At 36.4% G+C, this 19,965-nt stretch overlaps 1 protein-coding gene across 1 annotated transcript in view; it reads left to right on the forward strand.

Moving 5' to 3' along the window:
- Nucleotides 1-2,103: 2,103 nt before the first annotated feature.
- Nucleotides 2,104-19,965, forward strand: part of ENTHD1 (ENTH domain containing 1) — a 100,580-nt gene continuing 82,718 nt past the window's right edge. Inside the window, exons 1-2 of the mRNA XM_060165685.1 lie at nucleotides 2,104-2,452; nucleotides 18,738-18,980. Coding sequence (XP_060021668.1) covers nucleotides 2,104-2,452; nucleotides 18,738-18,980 — 592 coding nt within the window. The remainder of the gene's footprint in view (nucleotides 2,453-18,737; nucleotides 18,981-19,965) is intronic.

The raw sequence follows: 19,965 nt of genomic DNA on the forward strand, positions 1-19,965 counted from the left end.
CAGACAACCAAAATTCAGGTGTGAAAATTTACCCTCTTGGGCACTACTTTTGTCTGAGATGTCACATCACTGTATTTATTGATATAATCTCAAAATTTTGAAGGACTGAGTAAACTGAGCATTTGCATATAGTCAGGTGTCTAAAACACATAGTAAAACAACATATAATTTACAACTAACACCAATTTATTGAACTCCTTGTTAGCTTGAAAAGATTTCACTAGTAGAATGGTGTCTTACATATTCTTTGTTCATGTCACAAAGTACTGTACGTTAGTAAATGATACTAATTCACTTATCCAGATATTTTTCCTTGTGGTTTTTCGAATGGTTAGGAATATGTTTAATTTTTGTATGATGTCCAGCACATCCATTTTAAACTACTCTATTGGATGGAAAGCTATTATGTAGATAGTTTTCTTGGGCAGAAAGTTCATTTATGAAAACATTTTTAAAAATTTTAAAATGAGGGTTAGAGAATAGAGGAAAACCTAAAAATTATTTTGTCTCTCCAAAATATACATAGGTATATGTATGGATATATTTTCTGGATAGGTAGTTATCCAGAAAAGAAAAAGAGGGTTTTAAAAACTGTTGTTTAATTCCAGCAAGTTATGATTCTAACAGGGTTTTGTTTTTGTTTTTTTTTTAATAGACTTGTGAAGAAACATCAATATTCGTTGCTCTAAGCCAGTGTCACCGTGTATCTCTGCATTGAGTGAGCTTGGTAGAGGGGGAGAAAAGGACAATAGAAAAAGAAAACCCTTGTGATTGAAAATTTTAATAGCTTATTGAAACACATTGTAAATCGAGTTTTCACTGCAGGATTGAGTCAGATAAAAATGTCTGTGCTTGAAGTGCAAACAAGAGAGAAAATCAGAAAATTGTAAAAACACATAAGTTCTCTTTTTCTTCCTAAGGTTGATGATAGTCTCTTTTGGAGAAATCTTAATTAAACAGATAGATTTTCTATCTTGTTTATTTGAGGATGTGTTGGACTTTTACCAAAAAAGATTACTTATCCCCTTCTCTTATTTTTTAAAAAAGAAGGGATAGTTTATTTAGGATGCTTCTGAAAATTTATGTCTTCCTTAAATACATACACAGAAATTAATCAGGCCTGAGCTAGGAATTGAGAAGGTCAAGGAAGAGAAACAAAACTAAAAATAACAGACAAATTTGTTATGGATTGTAACATTTTTCTTTTGTATGTGTGCAGCGTCTCTAGTAAAATCTGATTATGGATTGTTGAGGCTTCAATGGGTCTGGATGCTCATCAGGGCATCTTTTTCTAAAGCTGCGTAAAGAAAGTAATTTAACCTTTTCCTTAAAGTTACCAGCCTTACGAGGACTAAAATATTGGTTTAGGGTGCCATGAGTTAGCTGTGGAGTCCACTAAGGACAATTACTTGTCTTAATAGTTGATGACCCTCCCCTCTTTTAGATTAACAAGAAAACAGACCATATTTCGGTCTGATTCTAATGACTTGTAAGTTCTAAAAGGGATACAACGATAGGGTCAGTTGATGATTCTAAGACTCAGTTTTCACTTAATTACTCTCAGGACATAATATTTTTATACATAACAACAAATCTTAAGCAAGAGATGTCACAGTGCAAGTTCCATTTTCTTATAGTAACTTGTCCACTGTCCATGTAATGCTTTATAATAATTTTATTTCTGGCCAAAGAGGTTCAGTGATACTTTCAATGGAAACTTTTAGGTCTAGAAAGACCACCTATATTTCTTTAAATAACATAGGCCAGTCCCTTGTGAGAGATTTTCCCATATCAATCCTAGGAACGTGTATATGGTACCCTCAATTCTGGCTGATGTAAGTGAGGCACTGATTTGGAAACTAAAGCTAGCTTTTTCAGACTGAATTGATCTTCTGTAGACATTTAAAAAAATATTTAACTTACCTATTGTTTGTGCCTTCCTTTGCAGGAAATTGATACCTTGTCAAGGTGGAGATTAATCATTTGTATTTGGGAGCAGCAGACCTGGGGACCAACTACCTCTCAAAGGTTTTATAAATCAATCACATAAACTCCTAGTCCATGGCTCTCAACCCCCATCTCACCTTCAAATTTGTCTTACCTATGGCATTCAGGAGGCAACTAAAAAACTTTGTGAAAAATTACTCAGATGCGGAAATAAAAGTCAGGGAAGCAACTTCTAATGACCCTTGGGGTCCTTCTAGTTCTCTGATGTTAGATATCAGTGACCTGACTTTCAACACAGTTTCTCTCTCAGAGATTATGAGTATGTTATGGCAGAGACTCAAAGACCGTGGGAAGAACTGGCGCCATGTGTATAAATCCCTTACCCTAATGGATTATCTCATCAAGAATGGATCAAAGAAAGTTATTCAGCATTGCAGAGAGGGGTTCTGTAACCTTCAGACACTAAAAGATTTTCAACACATAGATGAAGCTGGAAAAGATCAAGGTACCCGTTGAAGTTTGTACATTGTGCCAGTAAAGATTAAGAGCTTGGGAGGGGATCATTTTAAAGCAGGAGCTGGAGGAAGGTTGTTCTTAAATGTACTAGCTGCCTTTCCTCTAGACAGTTATGGTTTTCAGTTTAATCCTTTGTGTTGACTCTTGAGTGCCTTAGAGAACAATATTTTGTTTTTCAAAAGGATGTGTGAAACTAACACACTTATGTATCTGATAAAATGATGTCTTATAGATGATGACCATATAAGAGAGATCGTATGGTATTTGTCTTTCTGTCTGACTTATTTCACTTAGCATAATGCCCTCGAGGTCTATCCATGTTGTTGCACAAGGCAAGATTTCATTCTTTTGGACCTCGAGGGCATTATGCAAAGTGAAATAAGTCAGACAGAGAAAGGCAAATACTGTATGATTTCTCTTATATGTGGAGTTGAAAAAAAGCTCATAGAGAGAACAGATTAGTGGTTGTCAGAGGTGGAGGTTTGGGCGGGGAGAAATGGGTGAACTGATTTGTTTTTGTCTAAATAAATTGAATTTAAAAATAAAGTGAAAAAGAATAAATACACCAAAAAAGTTAAAAAGTTGGACTTGAGGTCCTACTAAATTTAAGTATAGCAAAAATAGTAATGAATAATTTTCCATGAACAAACTTCATGATTGAAGTCAAGGAACTATGTCCTTGGAGTTAATATGTTATTTTGGGGAGCTAATCCAACCTTTACCCCCAGTACCATTTTGTAAAGATCAGTATATCATACTAAGATATATATCTCTTTTATAAGTTAAAAGCTTAGGAGTCTGTCATCATAGAGTGTTGTCATTCAACCTGGGGTTGAATCCTGACTCTGCTACTGCCTAGCTGTGTATCCTCAGGCAATTTACTAGATTACTTGAGGCCTCAGTTTAGCTCTCTGTAAATTGGGATAACAACAGTATCTGTCTCATAGGATGGTTGTGAGGAGTGCAAATATGTTTGCCTATTTTTCCCCAATAGATGTCAGCTCCATGAGGGCAGGGACTTTGTCTACCTTGCCCATTGCTGGGTCTTGGCAGGAGAGGAGCCATCGACATTGGTTGAGTGAGAGAATAAATGAAAGAAAGAGAGTGAATATGCAAAATGGTCCAATTTTGTTTAAAAAATTATGTTTGTGTATATAAGAGTTTAGCAAGTGGTACTGGTAGTATTAGAGATGATTTTTATTTTGTTTTATATAAACTTGTATATTTTAAAAAACATTTTATAATTAGACCAAATAAAACCAAGGTGGCAATGTGAAAAAGAAAGAACAGAATGAATAAAATAGGAAGCATGGTAATTTGATATAATAATGTCACTGTAATTATAATTAGACTGGAATTTAGTCATAAATGTAAGAAAGTGTTTCTAAAGACTATGGAATCTTCAAAAACTATGAAGGAAGTAGTTTTATGAATACGGAAATTTAGGTCATTAAGTAATTTTGTTGGGGGTGGAAGAGGAGAAGTAGGGAAAGGCTGTACAGGATACTGAACTGAGAAGATTCAGTAGTGCCTGATATTCTGCAATGGTAAAAGAATCAGCACTTCCTCCCCATCTAATGTAAAATTATAGTTTGTTAAAGTGAATAGTCTTATGAATTATGAGAAGAGGATAAAATTCAGTGCAATCTCTGTGTTAAGTATACATTTTTAAAATAGTCTTTTTTAGAGCAGTTTTAGGTTTACAGAAAAATTATGCAGAAAGTACAGAGTTCCTACATACCCTTCCCCACCCACACATGGTTTCTCCTATTAATATCTTGCATTAGTGTGGTACGTTTGTTACAATTAAACCAGTATTGATACATTATTATTAACTAAAGTCCTTAGTTTACACAAAGGGTTCACGCTTTGTGTTCTGCAGTTCTATGGGTCTTGAAAAATGCAGTGTGTGTGTCTACCATTCCAGTATCATGCAGAGCAGTTTCACTGCCTTGAAAGTGCCCTGTGCCCCACCTATCCATCCTTTCTCCCCTGCCCTGAACCCTTGGCAACCACTGATCTTTTTATTGTTTTTATAGTTTTGCCTTTTCCGGACTGTTATATAGTTGGAATCATTCCGTACATAGCTTTTTCAGAACGGTTTCTTTCACTTAGCAATATGCATTTAAGATTCTTCCATAAGATTCTTTTTACAGCTCGAGAGCTCATTTCTTCTTCTTCTTCTTTTTTTTTTTTGTGTTACGCGGGCCTCTCACTGTTGCGGCCTCTCCTGTCGCGGAGCACAGGCTCTGGACGCGCAGGCTCAGCGGCCATGGCTCATGGGCCCAGCCGCTCCGCAGCATGTGGGATCCTCCCGGACCAGGCCACGAATCCGTGTCCCCTTCATCGGCAGGCGGACTCTCAACCACTGCGCCATCAGGGAAGCCCTCATTTCTTCTTTTTTTTTCCTTGACTTAAAAAAAAAAAAAGCTTTATTGAGATGTAATTCATATATCATACAGTTCACCCATTTAAAGTGCACAATCCTATGGGTTTTGGTGTATTATTTTTAAAATTATGATAAAATAAACATAACATAAAAATTGCCATTTTAAGTGTATAGTTCAGTCACATTCATTACATTCACACTGTGGCACAACCATTACCACTGTTTATTTCCAGAACTTTTTCATCACCCCAAACAGGAGCTCTGTAACCATCAGTAACTCCGTGGCTTGATCTAATCTACTTCCTGTCTCTATAAATTTGTCTGTTCTGGGTACCGGATATAAGTGGCATCATGTAGTATTTGTCCTTTTGTGACTGACTTATTTAACTTACCATAAAGTCCTCTAGGTTCAGCCATGTTAGAGGATGTATCAGAACTTCATTCTTTTTATAGCTGAATAACATTCCTTTGTATGTACTTACTACATTTTGTTTATCTATTCTGTTGATGGGTTCCTGGGTTGGTTTCACCTTTTAGCTATTGTGAATAATGCTGCAGTGAACGTTAGGGTACAAGTATCAGTTTGAGTCCCTGCTTTCAATTCCTTTGGGGGTATACTTAGGAGTGGAATTGCTGGGTCATATGTTAAGTCAATGTTTAGCTTTTTGAGGAACCACTAAACTGTTTTCCTTAGCAACTGTACCATTTTACGTTCCCACCAGCAGTGTAGGAGGATTGCTGTTTCTTCACATCCTTGCTAATCCTGTTATTGTCCATCTTTTTTTTTTTTTATTATAGCCATTTTACCAGATGTGAGTAGTATCTTATTCTGGGTTTGATTTATGGTTCCCTACAGACTAATTATGTTGAACATCTTTTCATGAACTTGTTTGGCCATTTATATGTCTTCTTTGGAGAAATGTCTATTCATATCCTTCGTCCATTTTTAACTGTTTTGTGTTTTTTTTTTTAATTTTAAAGTTCTTTATATATTCTGGATACAAGACCCTTATCAGATAGGTGATTTGCAGATATCTTCTCCCATTCTATATAGGTTGTCTTTTTACTTTCTTGATTAAATTTTGAAGAAGTCCATTTTATCTGTTTTTCCTTTGTTTGCTTGTGCTTTAAGTGTCATATGTAAGAACTCATTGCCTAGTCTAAAGTCATAAGGATTTATACCTATGTTTTCTTCTAAGAGTTTTGTAGTTTTAGCTATTACATTTATCCTGGGTCCATTTTGAATTAATTTTTACATATGGTGTAAGGTAGAGGTCCAACCTCATTCTTTTGCATGCAGATATCCAGTTGTTCCACTACTACTTGTTGAAAAATCTGTTCTTTCCCCCATTGAATTATATTGGCACCTTTACAGAAATCAACCATAGATATATGGGCTGATTTCTGTACTCTTAATTCATTCCATTGACGTATATATCTAGTCTTATGCCTGTGCCACACTATTTTTAGTAAGTATTTTGTAGTAAGTTTGAAATAAAGGAAAGTGACTTTATTTGCAACTTCAGCTTTGTTCTTTTTCAATATTGTTTTGGCTGTTCTGGGTGCCTTGCATTTCCATATCAAGTTTAGCATCAGCTTATCAATTTCTGCAAAAAAGGCAGCTAGAATTTTTCGAGATTGCATTGAATCTGTAGATCAATTTCAGGAATATTGCCATCTAAATAATATTATTTCCTCAAATCCGTGAACATAAGAAATCTTTCCTTTTATTTAAGTCATCTTTCATAAGTGTTTTGTAGTATTCATTGTACAAGTTTTATACTTCTTTTGTTGAATTTATTCCTAAGTTTTTTTTCTTTTTTTGGTACTATAAATGAAATTGTTTTCTTAATTTCATTTTCATATTTTTCATTGCTGATGTATAGAAATTCACCTGGTCATCTGAATTTTATATATTGATCTTGTATTCTACTACTTTGCTGTAATATTTTCTGTAATAATTATTAGCTGTAATAGTTTTTTTTGTTTGTTTGTTTAGATTCCTTTGGATTTCCTACATACCAGATTATGTCATCTGCAAATAGAGATACTTTTACTTCTTCCTTTCCAATCTGGATGAATATTATTTCTTTTTCTTGCTTAGTTGTCCTGGCTAAAACCTCCTGTACAGTGTTGAATAGAAGTGGTTAGAACAGACATCCTTGTCTTGTTCCTGATCTTAAGAGCATTCAGTCTTTCACCGTTAAGTATGATGTCAGGGATGGGTTTTTCATAGATACCTTTTATCAGGTTGACAGAGTTCTCTCCTATTCCTAGTTTGCTGAGTGTCCTTATCACGATAGCGTGCTGACTTTTTGTCAGATGCCTTTTCTGCATCTGTTGATGTTATGTGTTTTTCCCCATTTATTCTATTACTTGGTGTATTACATTGATCTTCATAGGTGAACCAACCTTGCATTCTTAGCATAAATCCCACTTGGCCATGGTGTATATCCATCCTCTCTTTTTTTATGTGTTTTTTTTGGTCAGGTTTGAGGCTTAATGATGAAATTGGAGAATATCTTCTTGGGTTTTGAGCATGCTATGCTTCTTAATCCAGAAATTGTAAAGACATCAACTTCCGTTAGGGTTAAATTTATTATTAAAATTAAATATTAATTAAAATTTTCCATGCCCAAGAGTTAGGTTGTAAAAATGCATAATTTTTTGGATAATAGTGAATGAAATATAATCATTTTTGTACTTTACAGAACAGCTATTTTATCACTGTACTGAGCAGAGCACTATGATAATTTCTTTTTAAGTAGAAAGAAAGGGTCAGCCCCTGCTTTAAAGAGTTTACGAGCTATTTTGAGCATAAAATAGATAAGCATGCAATTATAAATATACAGAAAAACCTATTTATTCATTTATACCTTTTATATGTACAGGTATGGTATATATGGGTATGTCTGAATACACTATCATAAAGGTCTTTCAGATTCCCTAATGGTTGAGCTTAGGATTAAAGAAGTACAACTATGCTGTGTTGGACTTTATAAATACTCTTGATGATTTGTTAGCATCAAGAGAGAGAGGAAAAAAAAAAGCAAGTTAGAACTGAATTGTCAACAGAAGCGTAGTACAGTTGACCTTTGAGTAATGTCGGGATTAGGGGTACTGACACCGCCCCTCCCCCACAACGCACAGTGGAAAATCTTCATATAACTTTACAGTCCACAGTTCCACATCCTCGGATTCACCCAGGCACAGATTGTGTAGTACCGTAGTACATATTTATTGAAAAAAATCCACATATAAGTGAACCCTTGCAGTTAAAACCCATGTTGTTCAACGGTCAACTGTATATTCATTTGTTGATTATGGAAGGTTGATTGATAACATTGGTGCACACCATTAATTTAATAAATATTAATTAACGAAAAATGATTCCATTGGGGAAAATATTACTCATTTTATTTTTATCTTTTATACACTTCTCTTTTTATGTTTGTTCCCTAATGAGTGTAACATATTAGAATAGTAGCTCTTGACATAATTTAATTTATACATAAATAAATGTATATATATATTTGGGGGTGGATGCATGCACAAAAATTTGTTACTGATGGTGTGTTCAGTTGAAATAGTTCAAAACCACTGGTTCTCAGGACTTCCCTGGTGGCGCAGTGGTTAAGAATCCGCCTGCCAATGCAGGGGATACGGGTTCAATCCCTGGTTTGGGGAGATCCCACATGTCGCGGAGCAGCTAATCCTGTGTGCCACAACTACTGAGCCTGTGTTCTAGAGCCCATGAGACACAACTACTGAGCCCGCGCACCTAGAGCCTGTGGCATAGCACAAAAAAGAGTAGCCCCCGCTCACCGCAACTAGAGAAAGCCCACGCACAGCAACGAAGACCCAAAGCAGCCAAAAAATAAATTAATTAAATTAAATTTTTAAAAATTGTATTAAAAAAACCCCATTGGTTCTTGTGATAGAGTCAAGACTCTTAGTGTGTTCCCAATCTACCTTTCTACTCTTATTTCCTTAGCCTTCAATCTAGGACATTGCATCACCAAGCATTCTTAATATATTATTTGCTTATACATCGCTGTGCTTGTATTTAAGATGTTTCTTCTTCCCTGTAATATTCTTTCCTTGCTATCTGCTTTCTGAACTCCTATTTAGTCTTCAAATCCTAGCTCAGAGGCCTTTTCCTTTGTACCCCCAACTCTCGTCTTTTCTTCGCTGGGCAGAATTAATTGCTGCAACACTTTATTCATAATATAAGAGTGGTATTTTTTACAGTGTATCTTATCTACTATATATATCTCTCCTTAGCTAAATTCTGAGGGTGTATACCATATGTTAATCATCTTTTTACCATCAGGCCTTGGCACATAATAGATAATCAATAAATTTTTACTAATGGAAATCATAAAAACAATAAGGGACTTGAAGAAAGGAATGTGATCATTGAAAAACTAATCAGTAAGAATGATTTTGTTCAGTCCAAGAAGAAAAAAAGCAGAGAGTGAAGTCTGTAATGGGAAATTAATCGAAGAGAAATTGTAGTGATCCAAGTAATCAACAGCTGGATCCTACCCTAGAAACAGGTTATCAAGAAGAGATACAGAAAAGATAAAAGTAGAAAATATTATAGAAGAAAGTCTTTTTTTTCTCCATTGGTCTTTACATTTGCTGTTCCCTTTGCCTGGAGTCCCCAGATACCTGCAGTGCTTTCTGCATCCTCCGGATCTCTGCTCAAAAAGTCCTCTTGTTAGTGCGGCCTTCTAGATGGACCTTATTTATAAAAAAGCAGCCCCACCCATTCTTTGTACTGATATGCCCTAGCCACCTTCTCTGTTTTCTTTCTCTTCATAGTATTTCTTATCTGACGTAGGGTATGATTTATCTTATTATTTGTTTATTGTCTGTCTCCTCCTACCAGAAAGTAAGTTTCATGAGTGCAGGAACATTTTATGTCTGCTTCGTCCATGCTCCATCTCCAGCATTATAACAGTGCCTATCATATAGAACATGATCAATAATTAATAATAGTGATACTACAGGGGAAAAAATTCAGAAAACAAGTCACAGTAGTTGGGAAACAGGAGAAATTTATATTCAAATAGTACATTAGTTAACATTTTCAAATAATGTTTTCAATATGTTTTTCTTCAACTTCCAGACAGCTTTTCAGGTGAAGTAAATTTAAAGCAATGAATAATCTCAAAAAATTTACAGTAAATACATGATTTCCCCTATGTTTTCAGACTTTTGGGACACTGTATTATACTTATTGTAGTTCTTTTTAAGGTTAACAGTTGGACACATTACTTTATATTTCGCGATATTTCACCTGAAATACTGGAGGTATATTGTGAGGTAAAGTTCTTTCTTTCCTGTATGGTAATCTAGTTGTTTGAGCATTTTTAGATTTTAATAATAGAGCATTTCCATGTATGGTATCTCATTTGATCCTTACAACATCTTATGAGGAACGTAGGATATGTCTTATCTTTCTTACAGAGATGATGAGTTAACACTCAGATTAAGTTTTTTAGGTAAGGTTGCACAGCTAATTAATGGCTGAACATGATTAAAACATATATATCCTAATACTGTTTAGTTCTATTCTATTATTATGCTACACAGCCTCTCTTAATTTTTAAGGAGTTCTTAAAAATATCCTAATAGTTTCATTGAACTACCAGAATGAACTTAATTAAAATTGTCTGAAAAATACCTGGTTGAATGTTTCATACTACTAAGCAATTTATTTAAACAAATTATAGTATTCTTTTTATAAAACCAATTCAGATTCTCAGAAATGCATATTTATAACTTTATGTACTGTTTTATTCTCAATTAGGTAAGTCATGAAATTGTGGTTAATTTCGCTTAAATGGGCCATTTTACATTTATATAAAGTAAATATATTTTATACACATATATTTAAACTAAAGGTAGATTTTTAAAAGGTACATTTTAAAAAACAAATTTTCAGTGTTGTTAAAAAGTTACATTAAGCTATTTTACTAGAAGTAGCATGCCTTGATGACATTACTGCCATTTTAGTTTTCTGCTGTCATTATCAGTCATCTAATTTAGGAAATTAGACAGTTCACATTTATGTTGATGGCTGATTTTGTATAGGCTGCTTCTCTGTGTATCTTCCAAAACTTGAGGATGAACCCTTACCATTCACCTACCCATTTGCTCACTGAAGTCGTAATGTCTTGGGGTAAGAACAAAGCCTTTTAAGCCGTAGTTAAGAAATTAAAATGTGAAAGGTAAATTTTCTGGAATATGTAATACATTTCTTTATATTTACACTAGCTTATAAATGATTAAAATCAACGTTTTTTGAGAGGGAGTTTGTTTTTTGAGTTCAGGTACTCGTAGACGGAGAGAAAAACTCAGGTATTTAGGCTTAGAGAAAAAGGGAGCCTGGGCAAATAGGAGAAAAAAGGAATGATAGGGATTTTCTTTTCAAGGCGACTGAAATAAACTGAATAGAGACAAGATACCTGGAAAGAGAAAGTTCAAGAAAAAGAAAACATTTCAAAGTAAAAATATTATTTTAGATCTTGGTTAGCTGTGTTAAGGCTCTAAAAGTCAAAAAACTAAAATTTGGAGGTATTACTTCTCTTACAGGAGGGACTGGATGTGGAGAGTGGGAAGCAACAGTTCCTAGGCAGTGTGATGTAGTGACTGAACACTGTGGAAAAAACTCTAGCTTCAAAGGGCACAGACTTAATTTTTTTCTACAGCTGTCAGACAGCAGTAGTCAGAATTCTCTAACCATTGAACTCACCTGCTAGATGTTGGTGGCTTGACTAATTAATGCAATGTAGGTGTGCTGATCTATCGAGAGGCTGGTTACTTAACACAATGCTGCTGAGTTCATTTATAGCTTACGTGAGCAAATGTGATTTCCTATAACAAACATTTTTGTAGTCTTGATGAACAAATGAATTTCCTTTAACAACCATATTATAGACTTTTGGGTCATGATAAGCCTGTTCTGTTATTGTTAAAAGTTATATTACTGTGAGTTTAAACAAAACCTTTATACCTAGTTGAATATTTTGGATCGTCTTTCGCTCCTTTTCAACAAATAGAGTCATACTGATAATCATAGTAGCAAGAAGCAAATCATGAATTTATATAAAGTTAACTGTTCCCGTCCAGCCAGTCTTCCCACAGTGCTCTTTGTTTATTGTACTCATATGGACAGCAGACAGTAAACACAAAAGGGCCAGTAACCAGGTTAGGACTTCAGTGCTGTGTCAGCAGAATCATTCTCTTCTCAGATTCTCATCAAATAAAATAGCTTGCATTTGTATACTAAAGTCAGTCAAATTAAAGTCTATATTTTGTTATTTTTATAGAGCCAATCTATATTTTCTAGTTTATCAACTTTATGACTTTGGGAAAGTTTCTTACCCACCCTAAACTTTCTTTTCTCATCTGTAAAATGTACTTCATAAACTCTGAGGGTGGTTGTGAGGATTAGAGATAATGTCTGAAAGTCAGGCACATAGTAAGTCATAAATCAATGTTAGGTAAAAATATTAGCCATTGACATATTTTTACTTTTATTATTTCCTGCAGTGTATATTCACGTTCAAGTAAAGCTTCATGCAAAATGCACCAGAAGTGCTTTCCCACTGCCTGTGGAGTTCACCCATCCGTAGTGCTTTGTCCACACGTCCGTGGTAGCACGCATGGCTCTGCTGTAATGACTTATTTTACCTCAGTCCCTTCACTGGACTGTGGGCGTGTGGAGGGCTGAGATTACTTTAGTTGTATCTCTGTTTCTTCACCTAGTTTGTGGAGGTGTCGAATAAATGTTTGCTGACTGAGTGGCCAGTGGGCTCTTGTAGGCCCAAAGAAGGGATTGGTAGCTTTGAGTTTCTCTTTATCTTACATGTTCTTCTGTTTTTCTACAGTGTTTCTAGGTATTGTTTTATTTTTATTTTTATTTATCCTGCTTGGTGTTTGGAGATCATTTTTGACGTGAGGATTCTATGGCTTTTCTGTAAAATTCCCAGCTCTTTCTGAATATTGCTTTTTTGTGTGTGTGTGATTACTGTATTCTTCTTTTGAAACTTCTGAGTGACTATTGGGGTCTTGCAATCTGTCCCTTATGACTTTTAGTTAATCTTTTTAATCTTGTTGCCTCTCTGTGCTGTATTTTGGAAGAGTTCCTTAGTACTATTCTTTGATTACCAATTCTCTCTTCAACTGTTAGATTTTGGAGTTTGCCTTGGGTATTGAGGGTTTTTTCTTTTTAATCCCAGTGACTGTAGCTTTCATTTCTAGGATTTTAAGTTGGCTCTTTTCATATCTATCTGTTCTTGTTTCATTTCTGCCTATTTTTGTTTTGTTTCATAATTTCATATTCCTTGTTGTGAATGTGATTCCTGTGTTAATCTTTATTTAGTATTTATATAAGTTCTGTCTTAATACTTATTTAAAATCTTTGTTGTTAGATTTTTAAATCTTACAATAATATAGAATATTGATTTATAGAAGATCCTATAGAATCCTATAGAACATTGATTTCTTTTGGAGTGAATATATGTTTTTTTGTTTTTTAAAAAAATTTATTTATTTATGACTGTGTTGGGTCTTCGTTTCTTTGCGAGGGCTTTCTCTAGGTGTGGCAAGCGGAGGCCACTCTTCATTGTGATGCGCGGGCCTCTCACTATCACGGCCTCTCTTGTTGCGGAGCACAGGCTCCAGATGCGCAGGCTCAGTAATTGTGGCTCACGGGCCCAGTCACTCCGCGGCATGTGGGATCCTCCCAGACCAGGGCACGAACCTGTATCCCCTGCGTTGGCAGGCAGACTCTCAACCACTGCGCCACCAGGGAAGCCCGAATATATGTTTTAATTGCTGCATTTCCTGGCCATCTTAAGATTTTTTAAAATCTATTTTGGAATTTTAGTTTTCAGGCTTATTTTGGGTGAGAGGTTCTTCCCCAGCTAACCATGTTCACTTTTCCATTTATGCTGATTTTTCAGTTTCCACCTCCAGTACAGCGTTATAAAGGTAGCTCAGGGGTCATGCCCTGTGATGATATGAGGGTGCCACAGATTCAGTTGCTGAGCCAGGGGGTGGCTTAGTTGAGTTCCAGGCCTTAGGGCTGCATTGTGTCCTTCTATTCCCACAGCTACAAATATGTTACAGCCCAGGAACCAATTAGTGGCTGTTTATTTTTTTTCCTTTTCCTTTTTCTTTTCTTTCCAGCCTTCTCTCACAAGCATGGATGCCCCCTAACATCAAAGAGTGAGACCACCTCTGGTTCCCAACACCTGAGGGGCTCAACTCCTGGCCTCCAGATCAAGAGCCCAGCAGCCCTGTGGCTTGAGCCCTGTTCAGTGCTTTTTCATTTCTCTGATATTTCTGGTTCTTGGAGGTTTTTATCTTGTTTTTCAGAACTGGTGATGTCTATTATTGCTGTGCATTTGGAATAGAGCAGAAGGGTACTTTGAAGCATGAACTTACTGTGCCAACTTGACTGAAGGTTTTTTATGAAAATAACTTGATCAGCTATACCGTTTGGGATACTTCTCCTCTTCCTCCGCACTCCACCCCATCCCCACCCCTGAAGGCACTGTGGAGGGTAGATCGGAAAGGAGACTGCAGATGAATAAATGATTTAGAACATCACAGGCCTGAACTAAGAGAAATGGAGAGGAAAGCATGGAATTAGAAGATGGTTAGTAGGTGCAATCAACAGACATGGATTACTGAGTCTGGGGAAGTGAATGTTCATACTTCTGGCTTAGAACGGAAGTAAAACTCACTGAGAAAGGAATATAGGAAGAAGAGTAGATCTTGGCAGGTCAGTGGGTCAGGAACGGAGAGAGGAGTATTATGATGTTTTATAACAAGAAGCCCAATATGTGTTTTTTGGTTTTAAGTCTGGTATGTGTCTTTCTTGCTGATGCATCTCAGTGCCCAATATCTTTGAATTTACCATATTTCCAAACCTTGTTACATGACATTCGGTTGTGAATTTATATAGACTCCTCCCCTGCATTTAGGAAATTTGTCCTCAGCATATTATTTAACAAACGTTTCTTAAGTATCTCTTAAGTGAACAAGTACACTTCTGGCATTCGTGGATGTTATACTCTAAAGGAGAAAAAAACATTTATCACATAGGCAGTTAAAAACTGTGGAAGCACTCTGAAAGACAAGTGTAGGTGCTGTGAGAGTGTGTGAAAGCAGAGCCTGGCCATCGAGGCCCTGATGTACATGTAGGGCGAGGCGGAAGAGCGGTTGTTCTCTCTCAGTAGAAGGCTTTCCTGAAGAAGTGGAATCTGGGCTGTTCCCTCTGCCTGTATGTCTGCACAGCTGGCTTTTTCTTGCTGTTTAAGACTCAGCTGATATGTTACTTCCTCAGTAAGACTTTCCTTGACTGCACCCTGAATTGATGTTAGCATGTCCCTCTGCTTTATTTCCTTTAGAGCATTAATTTTTATCTGAAATTATCTTCATTAGGGACCTTGTCTCTTTTTTCCTCACCTGTGCCCCTACTACTTAGAACATTTCCTGAAACTTAAGTGTTCAGGAAATGATTAAATGACTGTAAAAGTTAACATCCTTGGAACTGGTCTGTTGCATAGTTGATCTAGTGATTTGTATGTCCTTGTCCTTTCAGTTTGGGAGGATTGCTCAAATTGGCTTTTTCCTCATTCATTTTTCTATCTTGTTGACCCTCCCTCACTCCATTGTGTCTTTCTAATGGTGGTTGCCAATGGTAGCATTCCACCCTCTGGCCACGGTGATGAGTATATGACTTTCAAGCTGGGCCACTCAGTGTCATTCTCCTGGATGTTTCAGATTTGAATAAATGAAGAGGGGAACTTTTCAGGTGGCAGCGTGTGAGATGAGAATCTGGAGCTGTCTGTGGTAAATATCTACATTCATATTGAAGAAGTCGACCTGCGAAAGGAGAAAATAAAGGCATTACACAGGGAGAAACAGAGGTGGGAGGCGGAGGGTCCTGGTAGTTTTCCAGTCTCGGCTTCATTTGTATTTGAGGCCCAGTTGCAGCCCCTGGTTTTCCCACGGCCCGTTCAAATTGAGTTTCTGTCACTTATAACCAAAACATTCACAATTAAACAGTATATAGCTTTATTTTTATTTTAACCTTTACCTCAACCAACAAGCTTTTCATCTTGATGTGTTTTACATAGTGTCTTTGGATATTGATCTCTTAACATAGTTTAATTTCTTATTTCAGAGAATCTGTTTTCTCCCTCCCGCCCTCTCCTCTCTTTGTCTCCCTCTCCTTGCCTCCTTTTCTCCCTCTCCCCCTTCCCAGTTCCCTTCCCTAGCCCCCCTTTTTTCAAACACAAAGCAGTTGTTGCCTAAGTTTATTCTATTTTCGGTACTATTCTATTTTAGTACTATGTATTCATTCTTTTTTGAAACGTATTGGTAAGAAGTAAGTAGATGCCATCTTATTGCTATTGTTATTTCATATCTCATCTCTGTTATTTATCTCAAGCAGGTTTATTGGGCTCTTAGATTTTTTTCACTTTCAACTTTGACGCTTTAAAACATCCAGGTTCCCGCTCTCCAGCATCTCGAGGGTGGTGGGAGGTAGCTAGGGCAGCGGGCAGCTTTGAATGGGAAGTTCACTTCTGGGTGATTTCTTCTCTGTTTTCTGTAAACTCCCGTGGCCCCACCGTCCTGATGCTGCAGGGAGGAGCCCTCCATCATTGACTGGCATTCTGCTTGACATACCTGCTCATCCCTTGAACTACTGCAGCTGTCCTCAAATTCCACCAATCCATGCAAGTAGAATATTCCACATCTGTCCCATAATTTCTAGTTGTAACCTTTTCTAATTAGGAGTGTTGTAAGAAATTATTTCAGGCCAAGCTACTTTCTCAGGCAGCTAAGTTATAAATTGTCAATTAGTATTTTTCATCTATCTGGCTCCACTTGTATTATGTCAAGGAGAAAACTGAGACTTTTTTGGTCATTTGCTCCTTTATTGATTCATTCACTCAGTAAATGTTTATTGAGCATTTACTATGTGCCAATCACTCTTCTAGACACTAAAGAGTCTCTGCCTTCATGGAGCTTGTATTCTAGGCGAGAAAAGAATAAACACATAAACAGATAACTATATAGAACAGTATTAGGTAGTGATCAGTGCCAGGTTGAAGAGTAAAACAGGGTAAGGGAATAGAGAGTGATGGGGGTGAGGCTGTTTTAGAGAGGATGGACAGAAGGAAAGCTTCTCTGAGGAGGTGACATGTGAGTAGAGACCTGAATGAATCAGGGGTCTAGTCATGCCAAGAGTCCCTGGCAGAAGCAATGGCCAGCACACAGCTCTAAGGAGGTAAAGAGTGTGGTGAGACTGCAGAATAAGGTGGCCAAGGTGGCTGGAGTAGAGGGAGTGAGGGGGAAAGTGGAAGGAGATGAGTCATGAAGCGAAGAATGGGAAGGCAAGTCCCCCCACCAAATCAAGCTATGTTAATTATCCGGGAGAAGGTAGTATCTGGTGTGTTGTCCCCAAAGACTGATAGTCACAGCAGGCTTCTATCATGCAGCAGAGTGGTAACCCAAAACACGTGGGATTTTTTGGTTATTGACTGCAAGCCAATCATAGGAAATTAAGAGTGCTGAGTATGATGTGGTTTAAAGCAGTTATCAGAGAAGTTTGGAAGGAAAAAATGGCTAAGAAGTGAGATTAGATAAAATAATCTTGGAAAAGATGGCAACTTGAGCAAAGGTTTTTGACATTGTCCATATCAATCTTAATGAAATGACTGGCACTTAGAGAACATTGGTGGCCCCTGCCGTCTAAATATACCCTGAATTTGACTATTTCTCACTACTTCCACTACTGGTAAATTATAGCTGGAAATATTAACACTTTAATTCATCACACTTGGAGCCCAAAATGAGCATAGTAGTGAATCTTTAGGGACTTTCAGTTTACTTCTGGAAGACATGAGATGTTAATATGAGTTGGTCCCAAGATGTGGAGAGGTATTTCCTTTATCATTTCTCATGGGAGATGGTTGAGAATAGTACTAGTAATACTATATATTTGAATGAGTATAATTTTGTATCTGTGAATTAACCTGAAGAGGTACACAGTTTTCAGATAGGAAACTCAGGCTTAGACAGACCACCTAACTGGCTCAGAGTCACTCCGATGGTTAAGGACGACAGCAGCATTATTAGAATTCTGGTCTTAGACTGTCCTCTGGCACTCTATTAATGGCATCATGTTATTTTGATAGGATGTTATGTCAGAGACAAGCCAATTGCCCTCCCTTGTCCTACCCTAATTGTATCCCTAAGTTATACACAATGTTGATTGTGTATATACACAATGTTGTGGGTACACCTGCCCATCCATCATCCATCCATCCATCCATCCACCCATCTTTGTATTTCTCTATCTGCTTCTCTCTTCTATCTATAACGGTTTATTTTCCCCTATGCTTTACAAATTTGGATCATGCTATGCATATTACTTTAAATCTTTAGCCATATGTCATGGTCATACATACATACAGTATGTCATACATACATGACATACTGACCTAGAAGGTCAGTACATCTAGATCTGATTCATTCCTCTGTATGCCTGTATTGTTTGATTTATTGAAGAGTATATATTGCTTTCAAAAGGAAAATCCAATACCATATTTAAGGTGAAAAATGTAATGTCAGTGTGTGATGTGATTTCATCATATGATTATTTACTTCTTAGAGCATGAGAAAAGGAGTACAGTTATTGACAATTTAATGAAACTTAAATTTCCCTCTACATTTGCTAGAGAATATTTTGCTTTGCTTACATTTTCATTTTTTCCTAATTTTCTTTAGAATAAAACTTAATTGTAGCCTTAATTAATATTTTCTTTTCTAACCCAATTAATGTATTTTTCAGGTTATTATATCCGGGAAAAGTCTAAGCAAGTTATAACGTTGCTGACGAATGAACAGTTGCTGCATAGAGAGAGGAGAGTAGCATGTCGGACTAGACAGCGTACCTCCTACTCTGTGACATTTCCTAAAAGATTACCTGGTACGGGTAACTCACCAACAGCATGTGCTTCTGCTCCCGCACCAGAAATCCCTGCTTCAGAGAAGAAGTGTAAGCTTCTTAAGGCGGCAAGGCTACATAATAAAAGTGCGTATAATGGGCATTGGCCTAGAGTGCAATAGGTATCATTTAAGAACAGCTAAAACATATAAAACATTAGGTTTTAGTACTGAAGCATTAATACTGTATTAGTACTACTATTACTGTATTAGACATTATACTGCAGAGAACAATGATGAAAGATACTATTCAGTAGAAAATTTTATGACTATTTTCTGAATGTGTTTATCTGGGATTCAAATAAAATGTTTTTGAGCTTTAAAGGTATGAAACTAGTGACTACCCTATTTGGCATCGTGATTCAGTTTTAAGATGTTAATCATAACTGGAGAGTGAAGAACTGTTTTCTGAGACTAGGGGTCTGGTTGTGTGTGCATTTGCACTATTTGATCCTCCAAATGAAGAAATTGACATTTTAAAAAATGTGCCTCAAAATTCTGAAAGTGCTCTAAAACTCTTCGAGGACAATACCCTGTGTTATATAACCCTTTCCTTTGCCTAAAACTTTAAATCTGGACTACTGAACCTGAAAAAGAAGGCACTTATTTATAATGTTATAATAGAAATCAGCAGGAAAATGCAGTTATCTTTTCTACTGAATTTGCTAAAACATAAAGGAAAGTCATTTTGCTCTAACTTCTCTAGTACAAACGCTGTTATTAAATTGTGTGTAAAGAATGGACAGTTTGAGGAAGCAAAAACATTAATGAAATGTGACTTACGTAGCTGTCCCTTGAAAGGAACTACACTTTGTGCCGTAAGTGAGGGGCATAGTAGGAGTAAAGTAGAGTTAAAAGCATTTTCAAAGGCCTGCCTCCCAGCTTTATCATGTAATTCTATTAAGCAACATCTTGAAAGAGAGATATTCCAAGTGTCAGTTAAATATTGAAATTTTAAAATGTTAATAGTAATACCAACACAAACCCATCCTGCTAAAAATCATTAAAGTACTACTGTAAGTCAGAAGTTCTCAAATGTTCACTCAATTTGTACTTGTGTGGACTGGGGCAGT

This window comes from Lagenorhynchus albirostris, chromosome 11 (genome assembly GCF_949774975.1).
Source record: "Lagenorhynchus albirostris chromosome 11, mLagAlb1.1, whole genome shotgun sequence".
Classification (NCBI taxonomy): Eukaryota; Metazoa; Chordata; class Mammalia; order Artiodactyla; family Delphinidae; genus Lagenorhynchus; species Lagenorhynchus albirostris.